The 19,958-nt window shown below is 38.1% G+C and overlaps 1 protein-coding gene across 3 annotated transcripts in view; it reads left to right on the top strand.

Moving 5' to 3' along the window:
* Adamts5 (ADAM metallopeptidase with thrombospondin type 1 motif 5) overlaps positions 1–9,949 on the top strand; it is a 47,412-nt gene extending 37,463 nt beyond the window's left edge. For all 3 annotated transcript variants that reach the window (XM_004627706.2, XM_023711191.1, XM_023711193.1), the window contains 5 exons: positions 1,346–1,629; positions 2,945–3,128; positions 3,894–4,069; positions 5,865–6,040; positions 8,648–9,949. In XM_004627706.2, the coding sequence (XP_004627763.1) occupies positions 1,346–1,629; positions 2,945–3,128; positions 3,894–4,069; positions 5,865–6,040; positions 8,648–9,215 (1,388 nt within the window). In that variant the 3' untranslated portion in view covers positions 9,216–9,949. The remainder of the gene's footprint in view (positions 1–1,345; positions 1,630–2,944; positions 3,129–3,893; positions 4,070–5,864; positions 6,041–8,647) is intronic.
* Positions 9,950–19,958: the final 10,009 nt, after the last annotated feature.

The following is a 19,958-nucleotide window of genomic DNA, read 5'->3' as shown; positions in this document are numbered from 1 at the left end:
TTGGAGAGTAAAAGACTTGTTACTGTTGCTTTCACTATCAGATTTCCTCTGGGTCCATCTGAGTGCTTTTGGGTACCTTAGCAAGATGACTATTTTTGTAGCTGAGGATGTAAGTTCATGCAATCATACTCACTCTCACACCACAGATGCTCCGGAAAGCATCACCCCTGGAGAATTCGGGAGTCCAGGGAGATGCCCAGCTTTGTGCCACAAGCCTCACCCTCTTCAGGACACCATACTGTTTGGATTTCAACATCACCTAAACGATTTTACTTTTAAAAAATAGCATATTTTTTCATATTTTAAATTTATTTATTTATTTGGTACAGAGTCTTATTACTCAGCTCAGACTTGTAGTGATGCACCTCTCTCAGCCTCCACAGTGCTGGGATTACAGGTATGCGCCAACAGGCTTGGACTCAGCGGCTGGCACAATTCGCCAGGGCTCCAGGGTTGGTACAGCACGTGGTACTGGGAATCAAACCCAGGTCCTTACACTTGCCGAGCTATCTTCCCAGTCCTAGTACATTTCTTAGATGTAACAGATGCCTTCCTTGTAGGAATTGGTGCATGTGTATATCACATGTTGATCCTTCTTTGTTTTCCCTCCCACCCCAACCCCCAGCTGCCCTTATCATCTTCACAAAGTCTATTTCCTATCATCTGTTTTTTGAGTATTCTTTTTTAATTTTAAAGAGAAAAAAATAGGGCCAGAGAGATGTCTCAGTAGAGTAAGTACTTGCCTGGCAAGCTCAAGGGCCTGAGTTCAATCCCTAGTTCTGCAGAGAGAGGCAGAGAGAGAGAGAGAGAGAGAGAGAGAGAGAGAGAGAGAGAGAAGCAAAAACAATGATACATAATTCTAAAACAAGGTGATAGGAAAAAAATTACAGCATATTTTTATCTTCAACTTAGTTGCTCAGACTACAAGCGTGCCAAATTGATCAAACAATACAACACAAACCATTCCTTTCAATGAACATATAGGAATTGCTAATATAATTATCTTAGCTATCTTTTATTGGAATATATACTTTTTTCTTTTGCCTTCCTTCTTTTCTCCTTTCTCCCATCCCAGTTCTTCATTCCTTTTGGGCAATTTTATTCCCTTCCATAATATCCCTTGCACATTTTGGATCTTACTCTTTTAGCTTCTTACACTAAGGGGACAATATGATCCATCTTTTGTTCTGACTTTTAAGTTATTTATACTTGGGATCTCTCCTTGACGATCTCCATGGGATCGTCACTGAACCTCCCGTGACTTATTTCACATTTTTGAGATCTCTGATCTTAGTGGTCTGTAACCTAAACCCAGAACTCTGGTCTATCTCGGTTTTTCTTCTAGGTAACTGCTTGCTAGACTTGCCGCGGAAGCAGATCCTGGGCCCGGAGGAACTTCCAGGACAGACGTACGATGCCACGCAGCAGTGCAACCTGACATTCGGTCCTGAATACTCCGTGTGTCCCGGCATGGATGTGTGCGCCCGGCTCTGGTGCGCCGTGGTGCGCCAGGGCCAGATGGTGTGTCTGACCAAGAAGCTGCCGGCTGTGGAAGGGACCCCCTGCGGGAAGGGGAGAATCTGCCTGCAGGGCAAGTGCGTGGACAAAACCAAGAAGAAATACTATTCAGTAAGTAGTGTTTGCGTCTCCCCAAGCCTGAGAGTCACCAGGGAGGCGTCTGTAGCATCGTCCTCAGAAGGCTTTCCTTCTGTTCTCCTAGGGAGAACATTGGACAGCTTCATCTTGTACCCACAGTTGCCATTCTCAGTAATTGAATACTGGGGAATGTGCAGGTAATAAAAATTTCTTTCTATATCACAACCTTCCACAAGGGAACATGCAACCTTCCACAAGGGAATCTGACTGAGATCCCAAGTAGGGTCCTCAGAATTATTTTTTGTCAATTCAGTTTTAAAGTCCTCCTGTTAAAGTTATTAGAATACATCTATTTAAATCCAGCAAGAAAGTAAGTAGTAGAGCCTACATTATAATTCTTATAATTATTTAACAACTTCCAATATGACCATTTTTTTAAAAATCCTGTTTCAAGTTCATCTACTGTTAGCAGCTACAATAAATTAATTCTGCTCCAGGGAAGCATTTCTACCATAGTCCAGCTTCAGGTCAGCATCTAACTCTTACTCTTTAAGGCCAGATCAGAGTATATGTTCACTGTCGTATGTAGTTTCCCAAATCCCTAAAAGTCAAAGCTGCTTTGTTCTCACTGGCCATGTGTTTCAGTCTGTCTCCCAGTCAGGCATGAGTAGACACCCAACACCAGCAGCCAGGGGCAGTTCTGCACATTTTCTGTGCAAAAGAGTGTTTGAAATATGTTGCCTGTGGTCATCTTAGCTTCCTCCAGGATGAAGTCCTGGGTGGTATCCTTGGATCACTTGTTCCTTGCAGGATGTATGGAAGTAGGGTGTCACATTGAATCAGGAATTATGCCAATCCAAGCTCCAAGACATTTGGATATGCAGCAGTCTGTCACAGACAGAATGTATGACATTAATGATGGAACTGCAGACTTTAGGGCTAGAAAGAAAAAGATACAGATACAATCTGACAGTGCTCGTCATCAGGCAGACCACTAGAATTATGCCTTTCATCAAAGATCCAAGACACAAAGAGACAACATGGTTCAATGATTGTGAACAGACTTGACAATAGCAGAGAAAACAAGAGGAAATCTTTGCAAAGGGTTAAGTATCTAGGGTAATGTTTATTCTTCACTGCTGGAAGTGGGATGCTGGATGAAATGAATTCCTAGAATGGGAAATGTGTTCTCATTCAGAGCATGACCTTGTTCAGCTCAGCAAAGACTTAACTGTGCCTGTCTTGAAGTTACCTCTGTATCGTTACGTACACGTAGTTTCCAGAAGTACTGTACAGTTTTGATGCTTTCTTCCTCTTGTGTTAAACTGTCTTCTGTTTTCTATTTCAGACATCAAGCCATGGCAACTGGGGCCCTTGGGGGCCCTGGGGCCAGTGCTCTCGCTCATGTGGGGGTGGAGTACAGTTTGCCTATCGCCATTGCAATAACCCTGCACCCAGGAACAGTGGCCGCTACTGCACAGGGAAGAGGGCTATCTACCGATCCTGCAATGTCGCGCCCTGCCCACCCAACGGTACGCTGCTCCAAAGCGTCAGTAAGCCCAGGGAACCATGTGGAATTTGTGTCCTAGGAGAAGTAAATAGGGAAAGCTGGAGAAGCAGTGCTTACGTTATTAGTGCCCAGACCCAGAAATGTTCAAATCAATAACAAATATGTGACTGATCTTTAAATTATTATTATGAAAAATGTATTTAGAAAATTAGAAGTAAAATATCCTCTTTCAACTCCATATAGATAAAAATATTCAACACTGTTGTTTATAAAAGCTGTGATAAAAAATAAATTAACATCCTTTTAAAATTCATTATTTAGGATCAGCAAGATAGCTCAGTGGATTAAGGTGCCTGCTTAGGCAGAGCTCAGTGGCCAGGGTTTGATCCCTGGTGTGCCGTGGTGGCCCTGCCCACTGAGATGGCCGTTGAGACTGGGTGTGGTGACGCATGCCTATAATCCCAGCGCTTGCGAGACTAAAATCAGGAGGATCACTACAAGTCTGATCTGTGTGTGTAGTGAGATCTTGTAGACCCTGTAGACCCTTTCCTAAATACAGAAAAAAAATTAATTAATTAATTAATTAAAAAATCATTATTTAAATGCACAAGAATATATTTAAGGTACAGAAGAACTATAGGGGGGAAAAAGGGGGGGCCAAGGAGATGGCTCAGCGGAATAAGCGCTTCCCTGGCAAGCGCAAGGGCCTGAGTTCAGTCCCTGGTTCTGCCAAAAAAAAAAAAAGAAGAAGAACTATGGCATTCATATAATGTGTTTTATTCCTTAGGTAAATCTTTTCGGCATGAGCAGTGTGAGGCTAAAAATGGCTATCAGTCAGATGCTAAAGGAGTCAAAACGTTTGTGGAGTGGGTGCCCAAGTACGCTGGCGTCCTGCCGGGCGACGTGTGCAAGCTGACCTGCAGAGCGCGGGGCACAGGCTACTATGTGGTCTTCTCTCCAAAGGTAACTACACCCTGGCTGGCCAAAGCAGTGGGCCGTCGCAGTGATTCGGTTGAAGGAAGTCTGCAGGCGCCAAGTGCACGCATTCATTATTTGGGGAGGGTGGCTGGACTGCGGAGGGTTTTTGTTTTCATCTCTATAATTTCTACTGTTTTCAAACTTTATACAATCATAATTTAAAGAAAACATAACAAATAAATGTTTTAAAAACTATTTTTAAAAAGCATAACTCACTCTCAGGGATGACTAAATGAGACCTTAACCTCAAAATACCCAAGAAAATAGCCAGCATGTTCTAGGCCCATTTGATAAAGGGACTATAAGAACTTTTTGCTGAATTATAAGGCTGAGATCAGGTCTACTGTCTCTTATACAAGCTTTGAGTAAGTTATGGACCCGTAATATGAATAATATCTCAATTCTTATTTTTCAGAAAATAGAATTTTCTAAATATACCATAGTTCTTATTTTTCTCTTATAGTTTTTGGATTACAATTGCAAACCACTTTTAACTTACTAACAAGTGCTATATTTAAAACACTTCTGAAACTGGCCTTCAGAGATGTATGTTATTGAAAAACAAGCTGATGTCTGACTTAGGTAATTCTTAAAATATTGTGTTGCACCTCTGAAGTAGTACATTTTCATTAAAAGTATTATAGAAAGATAAAACAAGAACACCATTTCCAAATAACACCGTCTAGTATTGCATATACACAAATCAAAAAAAATCATATTTATGTTATATATAGTCACTTGGACAAGCCACAAATGCTTATAATTGTATGCTATTTTACCTGGCTTTGCAACAACATATACTGACTTTTTAAATTCAAATTATGCTCTAACTACATCAGTATACACTTTTCTGACATCTCAAGGGTCTGTGTTTTCCAGTTACCTGCTTCTGCTTCATTGTCTAGCAGACCCACACAAAGAGGGGTTTTTCCACCTATGACGTGTTCTTAAATAAGTTTAATTTTCACCTTGTTACTCTAATAAACTTTATGCAACAAAGAAGAATCTCTATGTCCTTAAACCTTCTTACATTTAGCTCTTTCAAGGAGTGATAATCTCTTGCAATAAGTGAAAACATTGTTTTAAACCATGCAAATACCGTGATATAGTAATGCCTTGGTGTAAGAGTGCTTTTGTTTGCAAACAACTTGGTTCACAAACAGAAGTTTGGGCCAGGGAGATAGCTCAGTGGCCTAAGTGCCTGCCTGGTATGTGTAGTGCAAGGTCCTCCTGAGTTGATGCCCAGTATAAAAAATATGAGAGAGAGAGAGAGAGAGAGAGAGAGAGAGAGAGAGAGAGAGAGAGAGAGAGAGAAAGAAAGGAGGTGACACAAACAAACAGAAGTGTTTGGTAGAATGTTGCTTTTGTCTGCAGACTGCATCAGGTGATGAACATGGCTGCAACCATCTTTCCCACACAAACACAATCATGAACATCTTTTCCAAACTTGTAGAACAAATTAAATTTGTAAACCAAGGTCCATTGAAATACTGTGGAAGATTGTTATGGATACAAAAATGGAGATTAGTACCTTGAATCACTTAACATCTCGGATTGAAGGGAAAGTAAATATTAAAGACTTCTCCAATCTTCCTACTGCCTGTATGACAAAGATTTTTTCAATTAGATGCTTGTGAAAACTAAATGGTTGATTGATTGTTGGTTGCTTGTTGTTTTCTAATGTATAGTTTAATCTAACTCCAGTTAGAGCTTGCTAACTCACTAAAGGAACCAAGATGTACAGATGTGCTCCACCGCTGAGGTGTCTTCCATGTTTCAGGTGACTGATGGGACCGAGTGCAGACCTTACAGTAATTCCGTCTGTGTGCGAGGGAGATGTGTGCGCACGGGCTGCGATGGAATCATTGGGTCAAAGCTGCAATATGACAAATGTGGAGTATGTGGAGGTGACAACTCCAGTTGTACAAAGGTTATTGGGACCTTCAATAAGAAAAGGTAACATTCTAGAACCCTTGCCCTTCTAGGGTCTGAATGAAGCTTTAGACCAGCAAACTGGGGACCAGGGCACTCATACTACCACATCAGCTCTCTGTTGGAAGCTGCCAATGGGAGAGGCTGGATTAGCACACTGTGAATATGAGAGGGAAGGACAGAGATGACTAAAGCTTTGGTGGCTCAGTGGACACTCATCAACTGCTGTGGCCCAGGGACTCAAAGTCTTACAGAGTCAAGCAACTAAAAAGAACAGTGGGTAACATCTCATTGTAGTCATCTCTTGCAGATTGATTATTTCTGAAGTATAATGCATGAGAGGATGGCTTGTAAGTCGTGCTCTTCTTAAGAAAACATTTCCCCCTAAAAATGTAAGTTAATTAAAGTGGCACGGATGCCAGTCCTATTAGAGTGCACCATTCTGGTTTCTATCTACCCTACTAAGGAAATATACACAGCAGTGTCTCCTGCTTCTCCAGTTTTGCTTTAAATGCATAAGAGCATTACTTGCCATTTTCTAGTGTAAGATATAATGTATTCAGAGGATTCTGAGTTGGCTGGAGAACCTGATGAAATAATACAATATTTTTCTTTTTTGCAAAAACTCATGCTGAATCATATTGGGTTGAGTGTACCTGTGTTTGGAACATAGGTGCTATTATTAACTTGAAAATGATAAATAGGCCAAATTAACAATGATAACTTATAAAAGTATTAAACATGATGCAAAAAACTGAAAATGTTCTTTTGTATGATTTAAAAATATGAGTGAAAAGTTTATTTTGAGTTAAGTATAGTTTACTAATGTTATTTGTTGGGAAATAATAATTATTTGCCTAATTATGTGGGCCCACAGCTGTAAAAAAACAAAAACAAATAAACCTGCATTCCAATTATATTTCACATTTCTGTATATTTCAAAGGTATGAGACACCTTAGAGGTGATCAGTCATCTTTTATTATAAAAATGAGCAAACCAGGAAGGTGGACATTTACGACTTACACAGTTTTGCAGGGCTGAGGAATGCCAGAGCAGTGGTTATAATTTAAGTCATAAAATATGTAAGCCATTGTATAATTTAAGAAAAGGAGCAAAAGAAAGAAGGAAGGGAGGGAGGCAGAGAAGGTGGGTGGAGGGAGGGGTACAGAGAAAAACAGAGAAGAGAAAAATGGAAGAAAGGAAGAAGGAGCAAAGTACAGGAAGAAGCAAAAGGGAAAGAAAGAGAAAAGGTGATGGAAGTTTGTGACCTAGACGAGGAATAAAAGTATCTTTAAAATTATAACCTATACACTACTTGCTATGTATTCTGCTAGGGTTAAAAAGCATTTATAAAAATGTTAAATAGACCCTTGCAAGTTTTTGTGTTGACAACTAATATCTACACATAGAATTTCATATAAACAGACAACAGACTTCACAATAAAGACAGGTGATACGCAGCATAACCACTTCTAAACTGAGTGTGTCATGTGGGAAAATGTGGGAACTGGAACTTAGCTAACTCAGTTTCTCACACTTCACACTGCACAGGCAATAACCAAGAAAGTAAAGTGTAGTATAGGAAGACATTATAATGAAATTTGTTACAAAGGCAAACATTTTGGCAAGCACTGCTCCTTCGTATTGGTATAGTCCCATGGTGCTTAAGTAGTATTTTGGTCCTAGAACTTGCCCCGAGTTTACAGAGAGTTACAATGACTATACGTTGGCCCTTTCCCTAGAGCAGAGGATGGCTCTTTAGATTCTATCTTCCTTGTCCCCTACTCTAATACCTTATTCAATTTATCAAAAGGTCATGTGGAAACTAAGCATTTAGAAATTTAATAAAATGCTAATATCTATTTCTTTGTTAGTACTAAGTTCTCTTTATCAAATTACAAAATACGACTTTACATCCAGTGTCTTATCTCATGACACCCAGAGCTATGACAGAAATAGAAGCAGAGTCCCTAGTCCATCTCCAGACAAACAGCTACTAAACTTGTGCTCTTGAATTAGTGCTTCAGAGTCACGGCTTCCTGCACCTCATCCTGCAATGGGATTTGCTCTGGGTTTGATGTCACCTTGAGAATTTCTAAAAGTATCTGTATAATTCCAATAAACTTGAAAGCATTAATCATTTCCATGATATTACACAAAGATAATTTTTTGGAGGTTCAAACTTACATATACCTCATCTTGTGCCAAAAATAATATAAAACACCTTTGTAAATATGGTAGTATTAATAAACATGGCAATAGCATATAAATCATTAAATGAAGTTGGTATAAATTTTAAAAATAAAGGTAAGTTGCTAACATCATCCTGTTTTTGAACATCTCAATGAAATTGTGTATAATCTGATAGCCTAACTGCAATTTTATTTTGTTATAAACATTATTTTTAAAGCCAATTTAAAGTAATCTCTTCAATACATTAAGACTTTATATTAAGATAAAGGATTACTATTTGTTTAGCAGTTGAAGTGTTTACTTACTTTTTCTTTTCCTCCTCTTCTTCCCTCCTTCCCTCCCTCCCTCCTTCCCTCCTTCCTTCCCTCCTTCCCTCCCTCCCTCCCTCCCTTAACTCCCTTTCTACTCTACTCTTCTGTGAACACTTGTGCCTCCAGCAAGGGTTACACTGACGTTGTGAGGATCCCTGAAGGGGCAACCCACATAAAAGTCCGACAGTTCAAAGCCAAAGACCAGACTAGATTCACTGCCTATCTAGCCTTGAAAAAGAAAAATGGTGAGTACCTTATCAACGGGAAGTACATGATCTCCACGTCAGAGACCATCATCGACATCAACGGCACAGTCATGAACTACAGCGGCTGGAGCCACCGGGATGACTTCCTGCATGGGATGGGCTACTCAGCCACGAAGGAAATTCTAATCGTACAGATCCTTGCTACAGACCCCACTAAGGCGCTAGATGTCCGCTACAGTTTTTTTGTTCCCAAGAAGTCCGGTCCAGCAGTAAACTCTCTCACTAGCCATGGCAGCAATAAAGTGGGATTGCACACTTCACAGCTGCAGTGGGTGACAGGTCCATGGCTGGCATGTTCAAGGACCTGTGACACCGGCTGGCACACAAGGACGGTGCAGTGCCAGGATGGCAACCGGAAGTTAGCAAAGGGTTGTCTTCTCTCTCAGAGGCCTTCTGCATTTAAACAATGCTTGCTGAAGAAATGTTAGCCTGCAACTACGCTTTCATGCACAAAGAAAACTGGAGGATGTGTCATGGATACAGGTGTGCTGACCAAGAGGTCTACCCCATGTACAGAACATCACCCTCACACGTCAGCATCACTGTCACCAAGAGTCACATTATGGGCAGAATCTGCTCTCCATGACCAAAAGATGTGTGCACTGCTTCGTGTGACAATGGTGACCTTGAACTATTAAAAAAAAAATAACTTGGGAGTTATTTAACAATCCCTGGGCCTGCGAGAACAAAAAGTAAAGAAAACATTAATGAATGTAGAATTAGGGGACATTTGAAGGTAGCAGAACAGTATCCCCTTTGTCACCTACCTCTTATAGAATGTCTTCAAAGGCATTATTATCAATTTCACCCATAATACGCAGTAGCTTGTTTTTACTGTTTGTAAGTGCATTTTTCCTTGGTATGTCACTTTATATCACTTGGTTCTATTTATATATGTGTGTTTGAGTGTGTGTGTGTGTGTGATTGTGTATGGATGAGTGTGTGTGTGTGTTTCTATCAAAAAGTGTTTGACCAAAGTAGGTCTGCAGCTATTTCAGTTCCCAGTTTCCAGAAAGAGCTGTGGATATTTTACTGGAAATTTAAAACTTGCTGCTGTTTTAATAAGATTTAGTATATTTTCTGATTACAAGAGACAAAATATATTCAAAAATCATTTTAACAGCAAGCATTATATGAACAATTCTGAAAAGAAAAACAAATCTCAGTGTATTTAGTCATTTAAATATGTTTCTCGGTCCATCTACTTAAATATATGACTGCTTGTATTTTTTTCAGGCAGCCAACCAAATTAACACACCAATAGAATGTAGAAATAGTGTGTGTGCGCGTGTATATACTCAATATTCAAGAGTAAAAATTATAGTTTTCTTGTGTTGGGATTTTAAAGAAAAAACATATGTCACCATGTTTTCACACTGCTTGCTCTTTCTGTGGCTCCAACTGCTATCTTACAACATGTAATATACATACAGAACACACCACATAGTTTTCTATTGCATCCAACACCTTAAACATTGGTATACCTCTTACCAGCAAGCCTTTAAGATGTCTTTTGCTAGTTTGTCTGTTTCATTCAAGGGTTCTGAAAATCTACAATGTTTTTGTCCTTCTTCTTGGCTTGGTTTAATAGGCATATTCAAGATTACTTGGCAATAAGCCACATCTAGAAAAGGTAATTATCATTAATATGGTTAATGCAAAAGAGTGGTCAACATTCATAAGACTGTTTCCACATCACAGGCAATCATTTCTTAATATTAATATGAATATATTCCTAGTGTATTAAAGAGTTATCCAATTATAAAGTGTTTGGTTGTACCAGTACATATGTGAGTGATAAAACGTTATGATTTTCAGGAAGCTTATTGCATTTATTTCCATGTCTTATCAGTAAGTTATAAGCTTGAAGAGTCAGGCATTGAAAATGTTTCACAATCACATACATGAAAATTTATTTTTAGATTGTAAGTTGCATATCCACATGCACATAATTCAGAAAATCAAAGATGTTTAGTTCACAAGGATTTATTTTTCTTTGTGAAATACTAAAAAGCCATTGTTTAATGTAAAATTTTATAAACCCATGCCAAATGTGCCTATTGTTAAAGATTTAAATATAAGAATTTAGGGAATCATTGATTGGGTTCCATTATATTTATGAGAATTTATTTTTAGTATGAGATATTTTTATGATAAAAGAATTATCTAACTGATCTCACCACATCACATTTGTTCACTCCTTTCAGGGCCCATAAAAACATATGTCTCTTGCTCAAAATATTTTCTTAAAAATAATTTTTAAACAGATTATCATTTTACAGAATTAACATTCATCTTGTGGATCTTCACAGAATGATTTTTCTTTAGACATAGTAATTTTATCTTAAGGAATTATCATTTCAAGAATTGTGTCTACACAAGACCAACAACCTATATGTGATGGAGAGCACCCTGTAGCAAAGGCAAAGGCAGGAAACAGAGCAAGGCAAGTTGCTCAGAAAAAGAATTTAAAGAAATCAAACCAATATTTAACAACATAGAATCAACACAAAATTCAATATTACATTATCCAGTTTTGAAAAATTATTTTAATCAAGTAATTCAAATGTGACAGAATTCATTTTCATTTTTTGTGATTATATTTATGGCAACATTAAAAATCATTGAAGAGTAAACATGGTTGTCTCCTACTCTGCTTCACCACACCATATTACCATATTCATAGTTTTTTTAGTAGCATTTATCAATAACTCACTTTTCCCCCAATTCATGAAGTTCTATACTTCCCACTGAAACACTACTAGAAAGATGAGAATAAATTTACCAGTTTTCAGGGTTTTTAAGTTCTCTCTCTCTCTCTCTCTCTCTCTCTCTCTCTCTCTCTCTCTCTCTCTCCCCGCAATTGTTCATGAGCGTCATTGAGGAATGTATGTCTCAACTCCTAAGAAAAGTTGCATAGGCTGAAAACTACAATCCAGAAAAATGGAATGTTCAGTAGATTTTTTTTTTTTAGAGTGAGCAAAGGGAAGGTGCTCTGTGACTGTATTTCAGCCCCACTTCTACACTGTCTCTCACATTTCTGTACCTTAATTTTGATTTTAAAAGAAAAACAACCTAGGGTTCAAGATGCTGAAAAGAGAGAGAGAAGAGTTTCTTTAAAATGCTCAGGTTTCTAAGAATTTAGTTTCATTTGCATAACTAGTCTAGAGTAAGTTTTATTAAATTTATTATAGGGAGCCCAGAAGGAAATAGCATTTATTCCTTCTAGAATAGAAAAGTTTAAATTAAGCCCTGCCTTGTGGTTTAACTATAAGAACATTGCTGTAATTTATTTAACAAATTCAATTTCCCTTGCCTTCCTGTGGAAACAGTTTTATCTCATTGAGCTAAGAATTAAGGGATGAATCACAAACAAAGAAAAATAAGTTGCAGCACTGAAAAAATAAGTAATTTATTGTTTTGCAACTGGTATGTGAATTTGTGTAACAAAATTATTTATTCTTATTTAACAAAAATATGTGCAAATTCTTCTATATTTAAAACATTTTCCTGTTGTCTTACTTTTTAATTTATGCTTCATGTTTGTGTATAAAGAACAGTTTTGTGTGTTTACAAATAATATACAGCACTGGTTGCTTTTGTATTTTTTTATACTGAAAGCTTTCTGTGTGAATCAAGTGTACATGTATATATTCTCAAGTTTCCTTCTTTTGATACTATCATTGTTCTTTCCAAGGAAATTTTAAAATTAGTCTTTCATCAGTAGTGTTCATTACAGGAGCTACAATAACAGATCCTTTATATTCCATCAACACTGATATTTCCAACTCGGAGATAAGAGAAAATGCTTGTTCCATCAAAAAAGGTGCAATTTGTAAAACTGAGCATAGAGATAGCCTAGAACACAGGGGTGAACCTGAGGCACCCCTGTCACAGCAGGCTGTTTGCATCAATAAAAGCACTAAGGGGTTTGTCAACCCTAACCTGGAAGTTTTCCACAGAAGCTTAGACCTACGAGAGAATCAAATTGATTTGCATGATGGATAAACACAAAGCACTGTCAATACACTACCTGAAAGGCCTTTACACACAATTTTTGAGTGATAAGAGTAGCAATAAAAGCACAGCTTACCTTTAGAGGCTTGGAAACACTTCCTAAAATTAATAACATTTGGTCTCTAGTGTCTGTAGCATTATAGAAATGAACACACACACACACACACACACACACACACACACACACACACCAAATTTAGATTTCTGTGATTCAGATGCCACTTATTTAGCTGTTTGTATACACATTGAGCAACCATTGGGGAAATGTGATTTTTTTTTGTAACTCTAAAATCATCCAGAGTTATGGTTGTTCTAGGAGAGGTGCAGCAACACCTCTGAGAACACGAACTTGCCTCCAGCTGTGACTCCACAGTCTGCTCCTGCAATGAGGCAAAGCCCCTTGGACTCCCAGCACAGTTCATGGGCTCCATCTCTGGCTCTGTCCCCCTCCACTGACTTTTTCTTTGCTAACAAGCTCACTGTCACAGTTACATTCCAGCAGTTCCAGCAGCCAGGCTGAGAAGTTTGGGATTTGCACTATGGCTTAGCACTCACTGTTGGTAAAATAAGCACGAATTTAATGACCAGATCTTGCTACTAATCTGGGTCTGAGAGTGAAATATCATTGGCAAGGTGTGTGTATATTAGTAAGTCCTTATAATTAAATTTAAGGCCAAATATCTTATTTTTATACAATTCAAAGCTATGAATAAACGAAATAACCACGAATACAGAAGTACATGTAAGAAACAAATTCAAGGTGCTTTGTCATTTAGACTCAAAGCAAAAGAATTTATATGTTTTCCTTAGTTTTCTCATTTGCCAATAATGTATAGTTTCATATTATCAAAGGTAGACCAACTGACCTGACCATTCCACTGAAATATTTTGCTAATAGTTGCCTGTTAACCTGAACTACAAAATAATTTATTGAGTTATATCACTGTAAAACACATCAGTCTACAGTGCATAATTGTGCCCTGTTCCATTAAAGTATGGGCTCAAGTTGAAATATGGAACCAGGTATTAGCCAATTAATAGGAATGCAAGATCAGCGAAACATCTATCTAGCAAATGCCTAGTGGCGAGATGTAATTCTACTGCATGTTTGTCCCCCCCCCCCGAGAGAGTGAATAAAGGAATATATTGTTAGAACTTGCTTGTTTTGAGAGGAAGACTTTATTATACATATGAGCTGTCCCTATTACCTGCACCTTACTCCCTTACTAGCACTTTGGCCATCATTTTGCTGTCTCTAATCCTTACCTTGTGGCTTCACTAACTAGTTCTTATGAACTGCTTAGATATAGTGATTATAGGATCAATAATGGCTCCTCTTCCTATGAAGTATGGCCGCACTAGTTACTTCCTCTAATACTGTGATGAAAACTATAATTTACTAATAAAACAGGGCATTTTTTCTTTTTTTTTAATACATTCCATGGTGAATTGTTACAGAGGTGCTAACATCTTCCATGATCATCAATGAATGTATTATTTCTGGGTTCTAATGTTTTTTATGTGATCTTACAATTTTCAAGAAAGACCTCTAAATTTTTGTCAAGGCTCAGCACAACTTCATGCTCAAAATTCAGGAAATAAACATAACCAGTGTCCATTCTGACCAGCAGTGGTGTGTGACATAGACTACATGAATATTTGAGAATCTTCTTCTTCTTATCATTATTATTATTATTATTATTATTATTATTATTTGTAGTACTGGGGATTGAACTCAGGCCTTGCGCTTACCAGGTAAGTGCTTATTCTACTGAGCTATCTCCCCAGCCAAGAATCTTTAATTTGTCAGCAAAACTTGAATTCTGTCAAGACAAAGTCGTATATAAATGAGCCCCACTTCATAATTTTCAAACCATCTATGCTACATTCAAATGTTGGTGTATTCACTCAAACTCGTTTTAGCTTTGTGATAGTTTTTGCCTGTGGTAAACACTTAGTGACTACATCTCAACCTTTTCTTTAACAACTCACAGTGTATTAGAAGCATGTTTTCTATACTGAGAATGTATTTAGAAGTCCATACTATGTTACTGCAGCTACATTTGTGATTAAGAACTATATACTCTCTGAATAATATTTTTGGATTGTACGATCAGAAATGACATAATATTGCTGGTGGATCTTGCTACAACTAGGATTGGCAAACATTACTTGCATTTTAGTAATGACCTGTTAGCAGAGGTCACCCACATAAATAGACACTGCAGATAACTAACTAGAGGGAGCCTGGCCCTAGCTCAGTTCTTTAAGTGGCTGCTTCCACAAAGCTGTCAGCCTCAGGTGGCTGTAGTTCGATCCCCACAACACTCCAGGCAGGCAAAAGTGCCCTGAATGCATTCGAGGAGAAAAAAAAACTTATTAAAAAAATAAAATAAATAAAAATTTTTAAAAAGATAACTAACTAGACTACAGAAATATGTTCTAGGTGACATAAGCAGTGGCACAAGTAATTTGATGTGAATAAAGACCAGTAATAAACCTAAATACATAGAGTTGAGATTTTTTTAAAGTGTTGAACTATGCTTCATTGCTAGAGAAAAAAATACTGATGATTTACATACTGTACATAAAACAGGAAATTGCAAGGTGCTTTTTATCCTCAGATTTCCGCAATGATCATACATAATGCAGTGGAAAGACCAAAGATCTTAGAAACATCAAGATGAGTCTTGTTTAAATTATTTCTTTAGCTTTGGAAAACTTCAGATCTGCACCAACAACTTAAAGCATGGCTGTACCTTGTAGCCTGAATTCCACCACAGCTTGGTTTTTCAGGTAAAGTACTTGAACTGAGCCGCTTAGGTCCTGTCTGTTCTGTAATATTTTTCACCGAGGAACAATATCTTATTTTGTAAAGCATTTTCCTGCGTGTGACTTAAAGCTGTAAAACTAAACATTCGTTTTGTGATTTCAGTGGACACAATAAATACAAACTGCAAACTAGGTTAAAGCATGCATTGCATGTGACATGTTTTAGAGTTGGAAACTATTGTCTATTTATTTTCAATTTTATCCTGACACTGATCACACAAAAGCAGATCTTGAAGTGCATGACCCTCCGTAACTCCTATCATCATCATTCCCTTTGGCACTGGCAGTATTGTCTCTTAAAGTATAGTTGAACTAGTATTTCAAGTTCCTTTTACTAGATTATTCCTCCCTAAAGCCTGCCCATTTTAAAATTTGGTTGTTAAATTAGGAACAACAAAGAATAGAATCCATATTATTTTTCATTTTGATATATAAACTTATTCCAGATATAAAATCTAAGAGCTGAAATAGTAATAGAAGCCAAGACCTGTTTTTCAAATTGAGATTCTTAACAACTCTGTTTATTTGGTAAGATTTATGCAATTACCTTTCCTAAAATCATTGCTTCCCTTTAAACCCCAAATTATAACTGTTTAGTATAAAATACAAGCGTTGAACTCCCCTTTTATAGTTTGTATCATTTTAGAACTATAATACTGTATATTTTCACAATACTGTATATACTTTTTAAAGAAATTATTAAAAATGTTCACTTTTTAAAAGATAGTATGTAGGGGCGGGGGAGATGGCTCAGTAGAATAAGTGCTTGTCTGGCAAGTGCAAGGGCCTGAGTTCAATCCCCGGTTCTACTAAAAAATATATATAAATAAAGACAGTATGCAAACGGCACGATCACAACATGGCTAGAGCTACTGATCATCTCATGTTATGTCCTTGACCCCTTCTCAAAATGCTTACTGCAGGTTTCTCTCTATAACTTTGTGAGGATGCCTTTGACATTCCATTCTTGTAGATAACGGTCCCAACATGACCGTTATTAGTGATCACTTTGCTTTCACCAAGTGCAAGCCCTGTTGTGAGCACCTCATGTGTTTATTAGCAATCATTACCATCTCTAGATACTGAGTCTTAAATCCTTTTAGATGGTGAATTTAAGGCAGCAAATACAGGCTGTGTGAGGCTGGAAGAGGGAGGCAGAAGGGTTGGAGGCCCGACTGCGCGGGTCTCTGCATAGAGCAAGAGATGGCCTGAAATTCCAATGAAAGCAGGAAGGAAATGATGGAAAAACAGGCAGACAATAAGAATACAGTCACGAGCTGAGAGTGGAACAGAGGACTATTGTTGAAAGATGGGAAAGAAACTTCAGCTGGAGAACACTTCAATTGTCAGAAAAATTTAAAAGAATCCTCAAATTTGAGCACTTAGCCCTACAAACTTTGCAGACAAAACGGAGCTGTTTCGATGTCAAATACATTCTGAAGGATAGCTTTTAAAGTAGGAGTAAAATGAACAAAGGAAGTGGTTAGAAGGAGACGCAGAAATGTTTGTGGAGTCAAAATCACCAGAGCCTAGAGTCTATTGCGTCTTTCTCGAAGTATGTACATTGCATTTAGTGTTTTGTCTGTTCGACCCTACTTATGTTTTCCTGTGAATAAATGATCACAGCCCACTTTCCAAGTCCATGGATTTGGCAAATTTCGATTTTGCTGTCTGTGAATGGTCCTAAAATAAACTGACTACCATGCTTTCATACCTACATAGGTGAGAAGGAAAAGAGGTGTAAAAGCTCTGTACATGTCTGTTACACAGATGAAAGGACCTGAGTCCTGGAGGAAAGAACCATCTGAGGCCCATCCACTGGGAGGGACAGCAGTAGGTGGATGTAAGCCCCAGGACCACTGTCTAACATGTGCTCATAAGACAACCTGCGATGCAGACTTCTAGCTGTCTGACATGCCTGCCACACTGTCTCCCTACTTCATCTTTAGTCTGGATTTGCCCTGAACTGAATGCATGGTCCTGTTGCTACTGCTGTGATTACTTATAATCAAAAGCATCTAAGTCTTGGAGAGCAAAACAAGTGTATTTCTTAATCGTTTGTAAATAGATTCATTCCAAAACATATGACTCAGCTAGTTCAGGATTAACAAGAAGTGTTTCATCGATAAAAATATCAAGATGGGGAGATGGCTCAGTAGAATAAGTGCTTCCCTGGAAAGTGCAAGGACCTGAATTCAATCTCCAGTTCTGCAAAATTAAAAAAAAAAGTCAAGACAATTAACCCTGCACTTTCCAAATATATGTTGCCTTATAAACATTGTGAAGTGTTTACCCAGGTTGTGTCTTCACTTTCAACCTGCTTTCCTTCCCCACTCTCTGTTCAAAGATATTTTCTCTTGTTTCTTAGATACTAGTTATATTTTTAAGGAGTTTTAAGAGGGGAGCTCAGGATTGAGAATTGAGTAGAATGAGACAGGAGATAGAAAAACACAAAAGCCTTTCTAGGCGAAAGTTTGAAGAAGGGCTAGAAGGATAACTAGCTGTGCTCATATCAGAAAGTGTTTCCCTGTGAATGCAAATGGTCAATGTCCCTTCCTTCAAGATTGTTATGGCCATTCAGTTCTTAGCTCCTCTGTTGCTACCACCTAAATACAAACCACCAACCTTTTCCACCCTGAAAACAGCAAATCGCATTTATTTATTTACTTACTTACTTGAGTTTTTTCGAAACAAGGTTTTGCTATGTAGTTCAGGCTAGTTTTGAACTCACTGTGTGGCCCAGACTGGCCTTCAGTTCTTACTGATCATCCTGCCTTGGTCTCCCGAGTGCTGGGAGTACAGACGTGTACTGCCACAGCCAGCAAGCAAATGCTTTTAAATTAAGCTCCCTGATTCCCCCATCACTAAGATTTGTCATATAAAAGCACATCAGGTCTTTTAATTCTTCTGCCAAAATATTTTCAAACTGCTTCGTATGTAACTCAAAGTAGGAGAGAACGCCTTTCCTGTGGCCTGCGAGGTCCCACAGGCCAGGCCAGCCTCTTTCTCAAAGGTTTTCTCCTGCTCCCCAGCTGCAGCTCAGTATTCCACATCTGCCCCACCCCTGCTTATCTTTTACTGTCCAGTGAACCAAGTGTAGAATTCTTGCTTGGAATATTTTTTTCTGGATATAGATTACCTTCTTCTATTCCATAAAATCCTGAATCAAATATTCTATCTTGGAGAAGCCGCCTTTGATGACCCTAAGCCAAGAGCTATACTCTTGCTTCAGTTTTTCATGGGTCTTATCACAACTTGTGGCATCATAACATGTATATTCATATGTTAGCTATTCCCAGTAAGAGAAACACATCTATAAATGTACTTCAAAATATATCTTTATTATTTATAGCTACATTATTTCAGGCTCCAAGGAATGCTCCTTTTTATATGTAGCCTATAAAAATTGCTCAATAATTTTGAATAATTGAGTGAACAAATGCATGGATGGTAATACAGGCAGATAATCATTATGAAGAAGTTCAGGAAACAGTAACAAATTATTAGCAGCAGACTAAATATAGTTGCAATAATATTTTCATTAGGAAACTTTATTTAAAAAAAAAACATTAAAGTCAAGTTACAGACTAGGCAAGTCAAGTACCAAGAATGGATGGGTTAGTAAGAAGGTGACTACGACTACTTACTTGATCGCAAGATAAATCTTTAGTTCCAGCCATGAAACTTTGTAAGAACCCAAATTCTAGAGGTATGCTCCACAATGCTGATGCCTATTTTCACCAATGAAGCACCAATATAGATACTTCTGTGAATGTACTGTAAGATAGAATTAAGGTTACTAAAAAATGAACCTAAGTACAGGGAAATTATCCTAAATTAACTGGGAAGGTCCATTGCAATCAAAAAATTCTAAAAAGCAGAACAGAAAGGCAAAAGGAGAAATCAGATAAATTTCAAGTGTGGAGAGGTTGCCATGATTCATTTCTAACTTTGACCATGTAGGAAGGAAGCCCTGAGCCAAGAAAAGCAGCAGCATGCAGGAGATGAGAATGAAAAAGTGCTCTGGCTGAGAGCCAGCAGAGATGGAGCCCTCAGCTCCACAGCTGCAAGAAATAGGATTGTGGCTAAAACTAATGAAGAAACTTTGGTCCACTCTGGATATGTCCCCCAAAGTTCATTGCAAACTTAATTCCTATGGGAAAATGTTGAGTGGTGGGACATTTAAGAGAGGTGGTTAGAGGTCAGGGAGATAGTTCAGCAGCACACAAGTCTGTTTCACATGTGCAAGGTCTTGAGGTGAGTCCTGGGGTGGGGAGAGGAAGAGAGAGAGAGAGAGAGAGAGAGAGAGAGAGAGAGAGAGA

This window comes from Octodon degus, unplaced genomic scaffold (genome assembly GCF_000260255.1).
Source record: "Octodon degus isolate 3935 unplaced genomic scaffold, OctDeg1.0 scaffold00020, whole genome shotgun sequence".
NCBI classification, from domain to species: domain Eukaryota; kingdom Metazoa; phylum Chordata; class Mammalia; order Rodentia; family Octodontidae; genus Octodon; species Octodon degus.
This window is presented reverse-complemented; position numbering and strand designations above follow the sequence as displayed.